The sequence below is a fragment of the Trachinotus anak genome, unplaced genomic scaffold, assembly GCF_046630095.1.
Source record: "Trachinotus anak isolate AG129_WGS33_773 ecotype Australia unplaced genomic scaffold, CSIRO_AGI_Tana_v1 ptg000004l, whole genome shotgun sequence".
In the NCBI taxonomy this organism is placed as follows: domain Eukaryota; kingdom Metazoa; phylum Chordata; class Actinopteri; order Carangiformes; family Carangidae; genus Trachinotus; species Trachinotus anak.
Window position 1 is genome coordinate 8,475,533 of NW_027273855.1, and position 16,933 is coordinate 8,492,465.

General features: G+C 40.6%; 1 protein-coding gene across 1 annotated transcript in view; it reads left to right on the forward strand.

Moving 5' to 3' along the window:
* The first annotated feature begins 6,948 nt into the window (after positions 1–6,948).
* Positions 6,949–16,933, forward strand: part of pard6b (par-6 partitioning defective 6 homolog beta (C. elegans)) — a 33,700-nt gene continuing 23,715 nt past the window's right edge. Inside the window, exons 1-2 of the mRNA XM_071475605.1 lie at positions 6,949–7,403; positions 8,847–9,069. Coding sequence (XP_071331706.1) covers positions 7,341–7,403; positions 8,847–9,069 — 286 coding nt within the window. The 5' untranslated portion in view covers positions 6,949–7,340. The remainder of the gene's footprint in view (positions 7,404–8,846; positions 9,070–16,933) is intronic.

Genomic DNA, 16,933 nt, shown 5'->3' on the forward strand with positions numbered 1-16,933 from the left:
TCTGACCATTCTCTGTAACCCCTAGAGATGGTTGTGCGGGAAAATCCCAGTAGATCAGCAGTTTCTTAAATACTTAGACTACCCCGTCTGGCACCAATAATCATGCCACGTTCATAGTCACTTCCATTCTGATACTCAGTCTACATGCCTAAATGCATTGAGTTGTTGCCATGTGATTGGCTGATCTGACATTTTCATTAACAAGCAGTTGAACAGGTGTTTGAAATAAAGTGGCCGGGGAGTGTGCCAGTGAGTGTGTGTGTGTGTGTGTGTGTGTATATATATATATATATAATTCTCCTTCCATCCACAACATACAGGATGTGCACCTTGATTCCTCACATATGTTATGCTTTGTTACACAGGAGTTGTGACTTTAAGTAGCAAAATATAGTTCCAGGAATATCCAGCATTGCTTGGTAACCAAAAATAAGTTGCCCACAAGATCACAGTGGTATGATATTGCCCGTGTAATGAAGAATTATGTTTACCTCCTCAGTGTCTTTTCGACCATGGAAATGTGGGAATCTATGATTTCATCAGAATGACAATGTTTGATGAAAACAGAGATTAACGTACCTGTGTCCACTTGATTTATATATAATATACAGCTTTGTTTGAATGTCCTTGTTTCAGGTGAAAACATGAAACAGAATATATGATGTGGTTGTCAGAGAACTGAACTGTGTCCCTTTGTATTCTGGTTTGAACACTTACACCAGATGAAGCATGTCTGCATGTTACCAGAACGCTAAATTATTAACCCTTCGTTGAGGTGCACCACTGGATGAAAGGTTAGTGTACTGGGTCACACTCTTCTATCAACCCAGGTAAATTGAGTGAGGTTGATGCAAACATTCACATGTATATTTTTACCTCCAAGTATTTCACTAAAATTCCATCCTTTGCCACCCAGGGATGAGGAATCCAAAATGGAGGGAAATTACCCCAGTGCAATAGGGAGAGAGAGAGGGAGAGAGAGAGAGAGGCAAGACTCTCCTTGGCTGGCTAGTCAGTGTTGCTATGCTGTTGTAAGGAGCGAGGGAGAGGGAGGAAGGGAAGGATGGAGGGAGGGCAGGATGGAGCGAGGGAAGGAGTGGTGGTGGGGGGGCTGAAGGATAGCAAGAGAGAGAGGCCTGGCAGACTGTGGGGGAGGCGGAGGCCTCATCTGCAGTGCTGTGTGCAGAAGGAGCGTTTAACAGCCTTTCAAAGGGTGGAAGGGGAGGGGAAGGGAGAGAGAGAGGGAGAGGGAGACGAAGGGAAGGGGTGGGGAGAGGTGTTGGGGGGAGGGGAGGAGAGGAAAAAGGGAATCAGAGAGGGACAGGAGCATGAGGGAGGAAAAGCAAAGAGGAGAGAGAGGAGAGGGTGGAGGAGAAGAGAGTGGCAAGAAAGAAAGAGTGGAGGAAGTGGTAGGGGCAGATGGAGGAGGGGATGTAGGGGGAGGGAAGAGGAGGAGGAGAGAGAGAGAGAAAGCGGAGAGAAGAAGGGGGAGGGAAAGGAGGACTTGGGGGAAGGGAGGTGATGGCAGTGGTGGTGGTGGTGTAGAGATGGCGCCCCCTGCAGTTGGAGGAGAGAGACAGAGAGCCCCTGGTGTGTGCGCTTTCAGAAACAAAGAGGTGCAGGCAGCCGAGACAAAACAGCCCCTGTGCTTAACAGGAGGGAGACCAATTGGTCAAACTGCCCCACCACTACCACCAGCCAGCATGAAACTGAGCAGTGATGACCATGGTGACAGAGGGGAGAGAAGGGCAGAAGAAGTGAGGAGGAAAGACGAAGGGATGTGTACAGGGAGGGTGGTGACCAGGTTTAAATGTAGTTATGCCTGTGGTAGCGTCCCCCGTAGGAAGCTGACAGGAGCCAGTGGGCAAAAGGGGCAAAAGATAAATAATAAATTTGTGTTTGTGTGTGTTTGCATGTGTGCACCAATAAAAAGGACACGTGTGATGTTATGGAAAAACAACATTTCATCTTGTTCTCCACATCCTCTGAAAATTGCATGTCAGTAGAGGTCATCTAGATCTGGGTGGCACATAAAACTCGGACAATAACAGAGAGACAGAGAGAGAGAGAGAGAGACAGAGATGGGGTGGAAGTGATGGGGGGTGCTAAAGAAAGGCCTTGCAGACTGCGGGGGAGACAAGAGGCCTCTTCTGCAGTGCTGGGTGATGGAGTGTGGGGGGGGGTGGGCTGGCAAACACACATAATAGACACAGCAGAGGGAGAGGTTTGGAGGGGGGGGGGGCAGCTAGAGATGGGGGAAGCTAGCGCCTCCTGCAGTCAGAGTGGCCTTGTTGCACACACACAACATACACACACACACAGTAGAAATGATTCATGGAAAGAATATGGTGGAATTGAATCTTTCAGTAGGCAGAGAAAAATGCAATATGGATAGTCAAAGAGGAAAAAGAGAGGAATAAGATGACAAAGGGGTGAGGCAGAGTAAATCAAGAGAGGAAGTCACAAGCCACAAGAGAGATAACAAGAAACCAAATGGCTTCTGCTATTCTGGAAGACACTTACACCCTGAGTGCACAGTAGTAACATCCACTTGTGACAGTGCAACGAAGAACCGTTGCACTGTCACAAGTTGTCACAAGTTAGAGAGAGAGGAACTTTGATTTGAGTCCTGGAAAATCAAGATATTTAAGCGTGTTCTGTATTCAGGGAATAACAAGGTTTTCCTAAACCTTTGAACCTGTGACTTCTGAGAAAGAGGCAGCGTCTACTTGTGACACCTCACCACAGGTTATGGACTAAGTGTGTTTAAAGACCACTGATCTACACCATTTTACAAAGATGAAGCCAGAAGCCAGTTTAGAGAGTGTAGTGAAAACTACGATGGAAAACCTTGAGGACAAACAATCTTTCTTTGTTGGATCAATTTAGATCCTCAGACTGCACCAGCAACAAACCACAGCAGTAAGTTAGACTGTTAGTCTGTCTGCAGACAGCTCTGCAGATCTGACTTATGTGAATATTACCTCTTTTTTCCAAGTTTGGGATGAAGGACATGGCAGATTAACAAAAGTGACAGCCAACACATGTTATAAATACACTCTAATTTGCCAGTTAAAATGTGAATCAAACTTTCCGGGATGTTGCATGAATAGATGTGCAGAAAGTCAGCTGGTGACGTCATCATCATCCTCATTATCATCATTATCATTGTCTTTCTGGAGAAAGAGAGAGCAGACTGAGACTGAGGGCAGTAGTGGGTGCTGTAAAGGTAGAAATAGAGAAGGGAATGAGAATGAGGGAGGTTGAGAAGTGATAGTTTGATACAAAGTTTTTCAGTCCAGATGAAGGGCCTCAGTCACCATATGACCATGCTGCTATGAAAATATATATTTCAGTGCTAAAGGAATACATTTTTTCTTTATCCCTGGAGCTATTTCCAGTGCTCTTTCAGTAAGGGTTACTGAGTTTTTCAAAAGTCTGCAGACTCACCACTGCACTCCCACAGAATAATATAAGTAATCAATGCAGACATGATGGTGTGGTGCTTTAGAAAGTGGTTAGCAGTGTTTTACATGTAATGCAGTGAAATTTTGTACATGCTGGTAATGGAAGAAAAGAATTTCAGTTTACTTTAATGTCAAAAAAAAAAAAAAAGTATTTTAAAGCCAGTCTTTGTAAAATTCATAGAGGAAATTACACAGCCTTCTTCTTACAAAGAGTTGAATTCATAAGAAAAAAAGAAGACCCATGCTCATTTTATTACATGTAAGGTTTTTGCTGGTGGCTAATGTTAGCAAACTTTAGATACATGCTGTGTAACTGAAATTAAAGCAGCTATAGTCAATATTTTCATTTTATCAATGAGTTACATGACTATTGGTTTGTAAAAGGAGCTGCTCATCATGGTGAACCCACAGAAGATCATCATAAACTCTGCAGCTCTGCTCAGCCCCTCTGAGTTTTAGTGCACCTTTTAGCTCAGCTGTTTTGGTTTTGCTGTTTTGGTTCATTCTCATATCATAATTTTTACCATCATAAATCTGCTACTTGCTCAGCAACATACAAAGTCAGAGTATGGTGGAGCATTGAGCAGCTAAAGAGCCAGGACATTTTCTCAGGTGTTACTGGAAACCAAAACATACAGTTAGCTCTAAATGTCTGAGATTACTTGGTGTTTTGGGGCCCACTGTTAAACTCAAAGGTCACTATATGTCAATGTCTGTTGTGTTTACACTGTCCCAAGTGGCCAATGTGTATGTCTGCTGCCTTTATGACTCTTCAATACTTCTATACTACAATTGTGAACAAAAACATCTGTTTTAATTAATAACACAAAAATCATTGTTGTTCTTCTCCATACTGAAAACATCATTCAAGCATTCACAGTTTAGGCAGAGAGGAGATGTTGGTTACAGCTTCTTTGACTTTGAAGGAAGACTTAGGATCAAGAAAGAATCACAAAGCTGAAAGGGGACTCTCAAGATTTTAGATCTTCATCAGTCCACAGTCAGACTAACTGTAAACGTAGATAATTTAGTTGTGTGGTTACTTTCTAGAAGATGACTCCAAAGACACAACACAGATCATCAGTGAGGTAACAAAGACATTCAGAGGCTTAAAGCAATAATAGGAATTGGAGCTGGTGAACATCAACATCATGACTCTGTCACACAGATCATGTGTGATGGCTCCGGTCGTATATGTTTTCCTGGCTCACTGGCTGTCTTCTGTTGCAGGTGTTTTGCCTGCCCCTGTGCTCTACTGCTTTGTTTGCATTGCCTGCCTTCCTGGTTACTGGCTCCACCACACACTGACAACTGACCTCACATCCCATTAACTTTTTATCATTTAGAATTAAAAGAAATGTGTCTTTAACTCAAGCCTACTGTGTGGACCACCCTTAATTGTTGTTAAATGAGCTGGTCATTACACATGGTTGCATGGAGCATGAAGGAAGCTTCTGCCTGAAGTTTGTCTAAGAGCACATGACACTCTAAAACACTACTCAGAAATGTCTTGTGGACTGATGAAACTAAGGTTGAATTGTTTTGAGAGGACGTGCATGCTAATGGCCTGAATGAAGAATACAACCCAGTCATCTTTCAGTCAAAATCATAGTTAAATTTAGAAGTATTTTTATGAATGGCTGCATGCCTGGGGTCTACAGTGTATACCAAAAACCAAAAACATCTTCTATACAGTTGTAGCTATTACACAAATCCTTCCTGCCTTTAAATTCTTATGTATAAATGAAGAAATACTGTTTTAGCTGATTAACCATGGTATTGAGTAATTGTTGGAATCCCACATTTTCCTGTGGTGAACTAGTTTCTACTTCTTCTTCTAGGATAATGCACCACTTCTTCTGAGAGTGGTGGAAACTCTACATCTTGATAAATGTATAATTTAATTCCAACAATTTCAATTTCAATTTCAACAAAATTGGTGGTTTTTAGCTTTTTGCCAAGTAAATTACCTGTTATTAATATGTCACTGTTTAATCAAAAAGCTTGGTGAGCTTCAAAACACACCAGTACTAGTAGTAACAAACTGTTTTTATGTTTTTTTTTATGTTCACTATCTATAGTCTGCTTCTGGTTCCCATCAATTATTTTTGCAGATTTTACTTCATATTTATTGTTACTGTATTTTAGTGTTGTAATTTTTTTTGTTTGTTTTTTTTTAACCTATGTAAATTTTAGTGTTTTTATCTTATACCCATTTCCATCCTGTATTTTATTCATGATATTTCACGATATTCCATTGCTCTGTAAAGCACTGTTTTGAGATGTGCTATACAAATAAAGTCATAATATTGTTATGTGCCCTGTCAAATCCCATCTTTAAGATGTGAAAAAGTAGATACTCTCTATCTGACAAAGAACATTTTAAAATGCTACATTGTAGTAACACTGTATTTAATTTTCTTGTGAAAATGTGGAGATTGCTGGACGTTAATGTCGACCATATCTTTATTTTAATGAATGAGGCTTATTCTTTTTTTGTGACATCATTATATTTTTTAGAGGTAAATGTATTTGCCTTTTAAACGTATTTTTGCCCTTCTGTACTTAATTATGCCTCACAACAAAATGTATTAGTATGTGTTATCCATTTATTCACCTACTTTTGACTGACTGTCATAAAAGTAATTCATTTCCTAGTATGCGATAAAACACTGATCAGCAATGTTATTTGTTTCAACAAGATATTAACATGAATACACTGAACTGATTTTCATTAATATTGGTGTTTTATGATGACCACTGACTGCAGGCCATAGCGCAAAACATTTTTGTATTCCCTTTTTATCACAATATTCTGATAACTTTGCATTATATACATATTTAAGTGCATGGGTACACTGGGTAAGTACCCTGCAGCACTAGGCCTATATGACTTTTGGCCAAAAGATGTCACTATACAGTAAGAAACAAGGTGCAGTCATCTTTAACATTTTACATATATTACCCACATACATTTTCATGAAGACCTATATCTGACATTGTAATGACTCCTTTAATATACTTGTATTTACAAAACACGCTAACCCTAAATCTACTGATTTTCTGACGTGTGTGTGTGTGTGTGTGTGTGTGTGTGGTCTTATTATATTTTATTTATAGGTTAGCAGATAATAATTTCAATTGTGTAGTAATAATTCCTAAAGGGGGCCTTGAAAAGGCTTTGGATTGTCTAATGCTTTATATTAGGAATTTTTTTGCAAATTCCAATTTACAGTTTTGACTGGTGGGCATTTGGCATTTATATTTTTTCTTTGGCTATTCTATTTTGCAGTGGTCTTTCTGTTCCTGTTTTTTTTTTCCGTTTGCACCCTGTGTGTGTACAGCATGTGGGTGTGTGTTTGTGTGAGCCTACTTATCACATATTTTGTGATATGTGTAACATTATTATTATTATTATTATTATTTTTTTATCACTGATCAGTTTCTGTTTGACGGGGCTTGGGAGCTAGAGGGCTTTTATTTTGAAGTCCAGCGTGAGCGAAAGATAGCGAAGCTGCGTCTTTTACGTTGAAGTCTGTTGTCGAGAGCTCTCTAGGCACAGTAAGAGGGGGAGGTAAAGTCATAGGCAGAGGTGAGGTAGAGAGACGGTACATAGTAGTTGTGTTGTAGCAGCGCTGGCATCAGCAAGAATGAGGGGAGATAAATACACGGGCTGAGCTTGGCTGGTTGGCAGCCGTTGTGACATTCCCCGAGAGACAACGCGAAACGTTGGACGTCGCGGGACCGTCAGTGTTACTGAAGAAACAACTGGTTCACACATACGGTTTTTGGATACACAGCGGCCGTGGCGGCGACAGCAGGAACAGGGCGAGTTTGTGAGTGGTTTGGCGGCGGTCCCGCTGCTAGCGAAACATGAACAAAAACCACCGAGTGCCGAGTAACCGTTCTCTGAGTGCCGTGGAGGTGAAGAGCAAGGTGCTTATGGGGACTTGTCAGTTTACGTGCAGTATTTGTAGTCTTCACTCTCGTTGTGATTATTATTATGGCAAAATTAGCCTGCTAAGTGGCTTGATAGCAAGTTATGATATCGTAAGAATACATACGAGCTAAAGCTGAATTAGCCAACACTGGTTCTGTTACTCTGACGAGCTCGCTGGTAGCTCGCCATATTTAAAACTTTGATGCTAACCGTGGCGTAGTTCGATTCTAAGTTGATATGGTAAGTTTGATTGCTAGCTAGTAAGTTTGAAGGTGGAGGTAACTGTCAGCTGACGCCACAGAGACAATGTCACCTGTCCTAGCCCCCCCCCCGCTCTTATTAAATACTGAGTCAGTGTGTGGATGAAGTCTTTTTTAATCCAGGTCTTTACTCAATCATTCTTGACATTTGTGTTAAATTAACCTGCTATAATGTGTTAAAAGCTTGCCATGCCATATTCCAGTGCGTACAGGTGTCATACGGCCTGCGACAGGCTCATGGCTCCTTCCGCCACAAGCTGCCTGCCTCCTGCCTATGGCAAGATTACACACGTATGCTGAGGAATGGGACCTCAGGCGCTGTTTGCTGCTCCAAACTAGTTTTTAGAACTAGTTATATATGTTGACACAAATTCTAGCCTATTTTTGTGGCTCCATCTCTTAAGTTAGCAGTTACAATTAAGCCCCCCCCCCCCCCAAATATTTTGTCCTCTCATGCTGTAACGCAAGTACTTACCAGACATAGTCCCTGTTCCCTAACCTGTAATTAATATGATCCCACTTTGCACCAATGCATAAGCTGACCAGTGCTCAGAGTCGCTGTGAATTTTAGATCATCATTTGTCAGTGCTGGGTAACAGTAACCACAACACTTGGTGCTTGTCATCAACACCACCAAAGGGACAGTGTGCCAAAGATCAGGCATGTGCAGCCATGGATCCAGCCAGACCACACTGATTACATTGTTACTCAGAAGCTAGTGATGTGTTTTGTGGGAATGCATGCAAACACTTTCTTTCTCACATCTTTCTTCATAGCAAGCATTCTTTCAGGCAGCTTCATCAGACAGCACCACTCAATCTTAAACATGCTACATCCACAAACACAGAAAGAAAGAGTACATTAATAATTCATCACATGTGGTGTGTTAGAGCTTGTCCACATGGAAGACCGTTTTACACACAACCTACAGTGGTTTTGAAATCATGGAAGCTACCAGTGGAACATAGTGTATGTTTATCAGTTACACCCTCAAATCTCAGACTCTTTGAAGAGATGTTCATTAATATTGCATGCAGGCTTTGTATGTATAAAGCATTTTACTACCTCTTACACCGTTTTTCTTTCTTTGGCTCTTTAATTAGACTCTTTCTTCTCTCCTCATAACCATGTGTGTATTTGTGTGATTGCTCACGTGTATGTCTGTATGTCCCTTCCCAGTTTGGTGCAGAGTTTCGTCGGTTCTCTCTGGATCGGTCAAAACCGGGACGTTTTGATGAGTTCTATGGCCTCCTGCAGCACATCCATCGAATCCCCAATGTGGAGTTGTTGGTGGGCTACGCTGATGTGCACGGTGACCTGCTGCCCATCAACAATGACGACAACTACCACAAGGCCATCTCCACTGCCAGCCCTCTACTCAGGCTGTTCCTGCAGAGGAAAGGTAAGCACAGAGGAAGTGTTTGAACAAAGGGTTCAAATGTTTTTTAGGTCAGAACTGCTTTCATAAGGAAATACATTAAGGTCTTGTACTGGTTTTGAACAGTTCAGTTTAGAAACATGGAATAGGCTGTTGAATGGGAAAATATGTTGTTAAGGTTTGTGCATTTTGTCTAGATAATTAAAAAAAGATAAAATTATGATGTGCCACAGTTTCATTTTTAGACTACAAGTCCCCCAGGAATTTTGTTCACATTGAGCTGTCATTGCAAACAAACTACTAAATCCCTTTGGTTTTCTATTTCTGACCAACATAGCTAAAGGTTAGCAACCTTGCTGAGAAGCAAAGAAAATTTCACTGCAAAAGCTGAACCAAAAAAAGCTAACATAAAGAGTAATTGAATACTCTTTTTTTTTTTTATTCTGTCTAATCACCATTTATCAAACTGGGTACTCATACAATTAAGAAGTAATGTATTTTACCTCAATAGTGACATGGCGGGTGTGTTTTTACTGTCTGAGTTTTAGGAAATGAGGGTTTCAGGTTCAACACACACATATGCAGATTGTCCTACTGTTACAGTGCATAGTATCATAATAGCATAGCATAATTTACAGCAACAAATTTTTTTCTCCCTGAAAAGATAAAGGTATTCCCCACACTGGGGTTCAGAAGTCTTTCCCATCCAAAAGTGAATGGGAAACTGGTCTCAGACTTTTGGACCCCATTGTAGGGAATGCCTTTATCTTTTCAGGGGCTGAAAGAAGACGTTTTGGTTGTTCTAATTTATGCTTTTAATACTAGATTGCTGGTCATTGTCCTGAATAATGAGTTGCCAAATGTGACCTGTTGAATGCAGGAGGACCCCAGGGTCTGTTGGCCATGGCAGGTCTGGCCGCACGCTCTGTTGTGTTTACGCTGTCTCGCTGTGCCATATGACCCTAAAGAAGCTAAGCCACTTTGTCAGGAGGAGATTAGTGGGGTCACTGTGTAGCGCTGCATGGGACCATGTTTCAATTACATGCTCCAGACACTAGCCCCATGCTGGGCTTACTGCTGCTCTCACACATGCACACAAACACACATGCACATATGTTCAAAAACATGACACACATCAGTCATGCACTCATGAGTTGCCTTGTAAAAAAAAAAAAAAAAAAAAAAAAAAGCTAGAACAAAGCCACAAGACACACACACTAACACTAATGCAGCCACAACCCCGTGGAGACCCCACTGCCATCAGACCCTGGTTTCCCTCATTTATCCCCCTCTTCCCCCCCACTTCACCTTACTGCTAAGCACCAGTTGGTCCCAGCTTAAAAGGCTCGACAATGTGCAGATGCAGCAAATTGGCAGTTTATAAATCATGTATTATATATCTTCAGACACCAGTCATTATGTCTAGAGATGGCTCTATTTAGAGGAAATGGCTTGTCTATGTTGGGGCTAAGTGAGGTATGTCAGGTCTACTCAGAAAATTTTTAATACTGAGCACTAAGTCTATTTGTTTATCAGGAAAGTTTTTTTTTTACATCTTAAATCCTGCTCTCTTAGGAACATGATGTCAAATTAATGGAACAGTAAATGGTTTTGTTTTGGAGAAATTGTTTTGGTCATAATTAGCTTCATGACCATCTTTGTTTAATAGTGGTATCTGCACACCAAAAGGACATTGTGTTTAATAAGGCAAAGACAATTCCAAACTTGTTCATGTTATCAGCAGCATAGGAGGAAGGTCGTAGTGCAGAGACATGGTGTCATCACGGGAGAGCCATACCCACAGTTTTCAGCTCTTGACTACTGAGTAATCCCACTAAACCAGTCATTTTTTAGTATACCATTGTCCAGAGTTTCAGTCTTACAGTCATAAGATGGCTTATAATGCCATTAGATTACTACTCTGTCCTCTGAGACAGTAAATGATTGATTATGTAAATGTCTTTCATGGTCACTAGTCAGATGTGATGAAATTGGTAATTATTGCATAAGAGTAGGACTTCAGACAAGGCAGCAGCATGGACCAATGTTTGTTCCAACTTGGCCTTAATGGAATCTTACAGTTAGGTCTTACTACACTGACATCTGGGAAATGTGTTTGGAGCTAATAAAACAAGGACTCCAGTCTCAGTGACTAAATTGTTTCAGTAGACAGGATGACAGTTCAGTCCATATGTGATTTAAATCCAGGTTATGCATATTATAAGATAGGTGCGCTGTGGGTTTTGTTAATTCATTGGTGTGCAGCTGTGTGGATGGATGGACAGAGAGATGGATGTTAGGCTATGAGTATCTGTTGTTGTATTGTTGTGGTCTGGTTCTTGAATAATGCCCACATTGTTGTTGTTCCTGTATCAACACTACATCACTGACCAGTCATTAATGTTGTATTGTTTTCTGCTGAAAAGTGGGATAAGTGTTTGTGCCTGTGTGGATGACCTGACTCCGTCTTTGCCTTTAAAAAAAATCACAGATACAAGTCAACAGCACTGGCTGGGTATTCCCTTTGCCCCACCCTCTGCCCGTGAACAATGTGTTGATGACTATTGAGCTGGCAGTGAGGTGTCTGCTGTTTACCAGTAGTCATGGCAGCAATGAAGCCCGTTCATAGGTGGATTAACAGTGCAGGAGTCTCTTTCAGGCTGATGCAAGCTGCAAAGAAGGGCTCCTTGATTATGGCAAAAATTATAATCACGATTATTTTAATCAATGTTGAGATCATGATTAGATAACACGATTACTCATTGACTTTGGAAAGACCACATGTTTTGTGAACTTTTAAAAAACGTTGTCTTTTTAACAGTGGATTAGATAGATCAATATCATAATTTCACAAAGCATTTTTTTATTTAATGATTTAGAAACACTAGCGTGCAAACAACACATCAACCTTGGCAGCACGCCTGCTGATCGTAAAGCTAACATCAAGCGCCACCAAAAAAGAAAGAACATAATAAAATTAAAAAAAAAAAAACAGATTTCAAAACAAAAAGCGTTGTGTTTATGTTGTTTTTCTGGTCATACGTGATATTTCAGACACAGACTGTGCATGGGGATGAAAGAGTGAGCACAGCTTGAAAATTTGAAAAACAAGCAATTACAGATCAAAGCATCTTGCCTGACACGTTTACAGGAGCATCAACCCAGGAATGAGACGTTGCAGATCTGTTTTACCAGTTTGCATGGCAGCTAGCAGCTCACTCTCTCCACTGCATCTATATATATCCATAAGTTATGGTGGCCCTGAAGGTCAAAACACAACAACAATTCAGAAAACAATACACATTTCAGAAAACAAAACATGGGCCGGACAACACCTCTTGTTTGTGATTGGACAGAGTCACTGGCGACAGTTGCATGTCATTTCCTGTTTCTTCTGCGTACTCTCAACAGTGTTTCTGCACAAAATTCTAACTGAGTTTGAGAGTATGGAGGAGGAGATTTGAATTATCAGGGAATATTTTAACAAAGGACATACATATGATGTAATTCTTGATATGCTGTCAACATATCATGACATTAAAGTGACGGGGAGGATACTCAGTTAGCTTAGGGGGATTTTAAGGGAAACTTAACTAACTCAGCTGAGCGACTGATCCTCCATTTATTGTGTAGACATTTGAGATAAACCTCTGTCTGAACCCCCCCACCCCTTTTATTAGGGGTTCAAGCCCGCAGTTGGCTGGGGGACGCGTATGCAAGGCAACATGGTGCTCGGAACCCTATTGTAATTGTACACATTTTTAGGGGTCCAAGCCCGCAGTGGGCAATGCGTATCCCAGTACCAGCGGTGTTCGGAGCCCTATTGTAATTAGGGGTCCAAGCCTGTGGTGGGCTGGGAGACACGTATGCAAGGCAACTTTTTCGAACTCCTTCTACAGTTATTCACCGATGTGTGTGAAACTTGGCATGTATAATCTTGAGACCTACCTGATCTAAAGTTATCAAAAGAATTTTGCTATTTCAAGAATTTGGCCTGTTATTGACGAACAAAATGTTATAGCTAGCTATCAAAATACAAATTGCTACATATCTTGCCAAACAAAGTCCTATTAGCATCAAATTCAAAATTTTTCATTGGATGGGGCCTGTGAGGATATGGACCTAATTTCACAAACCTTGGCCACTAAGGGGCCCTACAAATTTGGGAAGTTTATATCTCATAAATGGCTGCACCGATTACTACGAAATTTGGTGGGTAGGTTTTAAGACCATTCCTGAGCCCATGCACCTAAGGGGGTTATGATTGGTCAAAGTGGGTGGGACTTATTACAGGACAAAATACAAACTATTTAATTCACCTGAAATATTAATCTCTGGGCCATGAAATTCATAGAGTACCTGTAGACTGGTACACAGACCTAACATAACAAAAATTACATCTGTGTAATATTATTACACTTCCCATTACAGTGACAAGTGCAGCTCTGACGCTGGCGTGCCTCCCGATGCTTGCCTCTTGTGCGTCATGCTGTGGGCCCATCTTTGTTGGAGCCCGCGGGGCGCAGGGGACGAACTGCGTGGGGCGCTTGGACCCCATTCATAACTGCTTGCAGTTCTAGTCTTTATTTTTCCCCCACTAAAACAGATTGCACACCCTAAACCGATCTAGGTAGGACAGTGCTTTTCACAGGGTAGTTACAGGGGCTAGCATGTAGCCCAGATGCAAAAAATGACACACACCCGCCAGTAGGGGCCGCTATAATCATGGTCTGTTTGTGATATTTCAAAAATGGGACATTTCACTCCTTTTTTCTGCATCTAGACCACATTGGACCTTTCTTAACCTCTCTGGGATAATCCAGTCCAGGTTTAACAAGTCTCCGTATAGAGGTTTTGATCTGAACCTGATCCAATGTGGTGTAGTTGCAGAAAAAAATGCAGGCTGTGAATTATACTACAGGAGCAATCAGGGGGAACTTTTTCTCGGGGGTGGTGATATCATTTTACAAAATTGAGGGACTTTTATGTTCATGATATTTGTGAAGGCATACAAACCTAAAACCCTGTTATTGAATCATGAGAAAGTTTCAGAAAGTTTTAGAGTGACAGAGACATAGAGCGTTGGTGTAACCATAGTAACTCACTCACACACCTGCCTGAGTGCGCACAATGTGAGAAGAGCATCATAGAAATAAATTACAATAACACATTTGTGGATATTTCTCACTTTGCTCTGATAATCTGAAGAACTTTCTGCTGCTCTGTCTGTCTGTCTGCGCTGTCAGTGTCTTATCACGCAGTGACCTTAAAGTTACCACGTAGCAAAATGATTTTACTGAGTTTCAAATGGTGCTGTTTGTGCTCTTACAGGTATTACAGGTAAGAAGGATATATAAATGTTTTAATACCCCCCCAATCTGTTTTTTTTCCCTCTTTAGGGAAGGTCCAAGCCTTAATCAGGGCTTGGGATAGCAGCCAGACAGGGCATTGTCTCTCCTGACTCCATACAGAAAGTCTCTGAACCAGCAAACTGCTCAAGATGAATACGGCACAATAATTGTTTTATCGCGATTATCTTGTTTTCATAATTGTTTGAAGCCAAAATTGTAATTGAAAATAAAATTTGATCAGTTTCCCAGCCCTACTGCAAAGCTGTGAGCAGTACCGCTAACATTAGACCTGAAAACACATATTGTCTGTGGTCCGTCTAAACTTAATTTGTCATTTAACTATGTTTGAAGTTCTCCTGCAGCTGTAACAGACACACACCACTCGCATACAACATTTTTGTCCATAAACAGAACAAGAATTAATAAAATCTAAATCATACTGAGCCCAGGCATCACAGTATGATTCGCTGAGAGCTGTAAGGCGCTATTTTGAGGTTCACACTGTTTTTGCTAAGCTAAGTATAAGTGGAGAACATGGTAGCTATTAGTCAGTGTCTGTCACTGTCAAAGGCAAAACTGCCCACTAAGTGGTGTTGATGTTGGTCTGTCTTTAAAATGATATTTTTTGGTCTTTATTGTTATGTAAGTGAGTGCTTTTATGAAATGCTGAGAATAGGCGGCTTCAGTCAGCTGGTTGGGATCAGTCAGTCAGTCATCAGTCAGTCAGACAGTCAATCAGTCAGTGTGTCAGTCAGTCAGACAGACACACAGTGTTGTGTTAATGTGATACTGTGCTTTAAATTTTATCAGAAATTACAAATGAAAACCAAACACAAGCTTCACAACAGTGTCACAAAGTATTAATGTCTGAAATAATCTGGTAATTAGTTATAGTTAGATGTTGACATTGTAGCCCACCCGTTACTGGATTTTTGAGGCCAATATTTATACTGAATCAATATTTGGAGGTTTAAAAAAAATCTTACATATTGACTTGAAGTAATTTTAGTAATCAAAGTAATTGGCTCCTTTAGATTTTAGGAACAAATCAAAAAATCAACTTGTTGGTGCTCTCTGGTGGAAAAATGATCTAATGGTGACACTTTGAGATTACTTCAAATCCAATTTGGCCTGTCTGTGCTGCGTTTTCTTGTTACTAATTGGTAGACATGTACACATAAACATATGTCCAATTTTTTATTCATTGTAAAGAGGATCCCCATTAGCTTCTGCTGACGCAGTTGCTAGTCTTCCTTGTCTGTTAGTACAGACAAATATACACATGACAAGATTTATACATTAACTCTTCTTAAAGAACAAAGCTTACAAGAGGAATTTAAAATAAAACAAAATTTAAACATGAATAACAAAGTCAGTGTAAATATAAGATCTTAACATTACGCCTCGGTAGATATATGTTTGACTTGGAGTTTGAAACTTTATGTATTAGAGATTTGTTTAATGTAGGTTGGTAATTTACCCTTCATTGTTCATGTTTTTGTTTAGTATATTAAAAGGTGAGCCCAAAAGAATTCAGGTTTACAATGAAATTGCCTTCCATGGTAAATAACAGGATTTTTGAATGAAGTCTGGTTTTGACAGGCAGCCAGGATAATGTATACTGGTGTGATATGAACAATGGACAGCTGGTCCACACCTCTGTTCTGCATTAATCTAATATCAGTAGATATAGTGGCCCGTCTGATTTAGCCCTCTAGCTCTTGCTGACATGTTATACAGTTAGGCCCAGAAATATTTGGACAGTGACACAATCTTCATGATTTGGGCTCTGCATGCCACCATATTGGATTTGAAATGAAACAACTACAACGGAATTGAAGTGCAGACTTTAAGGTTTAATTCAAGGGGTTGAACAAAAATATATGATTAAACATGTAGGAATTTGTAGCTATTTTTATACAAACGCTCCTCATTTCAGGGGCTCAAAAGTAATTGGACAAATAAACATAACCATAAGTAAAATGTTACTTTTCAATATTTTGTTGAGAATCCTTTGCAGGCAACGACTGCCTGAAGTCTGGAACCCATGGACATCACCAAACGCTGGGTTTCCTCCTTTGTGATGCTTTGCCAGGCCTTTACTGCAGCTGTCTTCAGTTGTTGCTTGTTTGTAGGTCTTTCTGCCTTAAGTTTTGTCTTGAGCAAGTGAAATGCATGCTTGATTGGGTTAAGATCTGGTGATTGACTCAGCCATTGCAGAATATTCCACTTCTTTGCTTTAAAAAACTCCTGGGTTGCTTTTTGTACTGTGAAGCGCAGTCCAATCAACTTTGTTGCATTTGGCTGAATCTGAGCAGAAAGTATATCCCAATACACTTCAGAATTCATACGGCTGCTTCTGTCTTTTGTCACATCATCAATAAACACAAGTGACCCAGTGCCATTGGAAGCCATGCATGCCCATGCCATCACACTGCCTCCACCGTGTTTACAGAAGATGTGGTGTGCTTTGGATCATGAGCTGTTCCAATTCTTCTCCAAACTTTCTTCTTCCCATCATTCTGGTACAGGTTGAT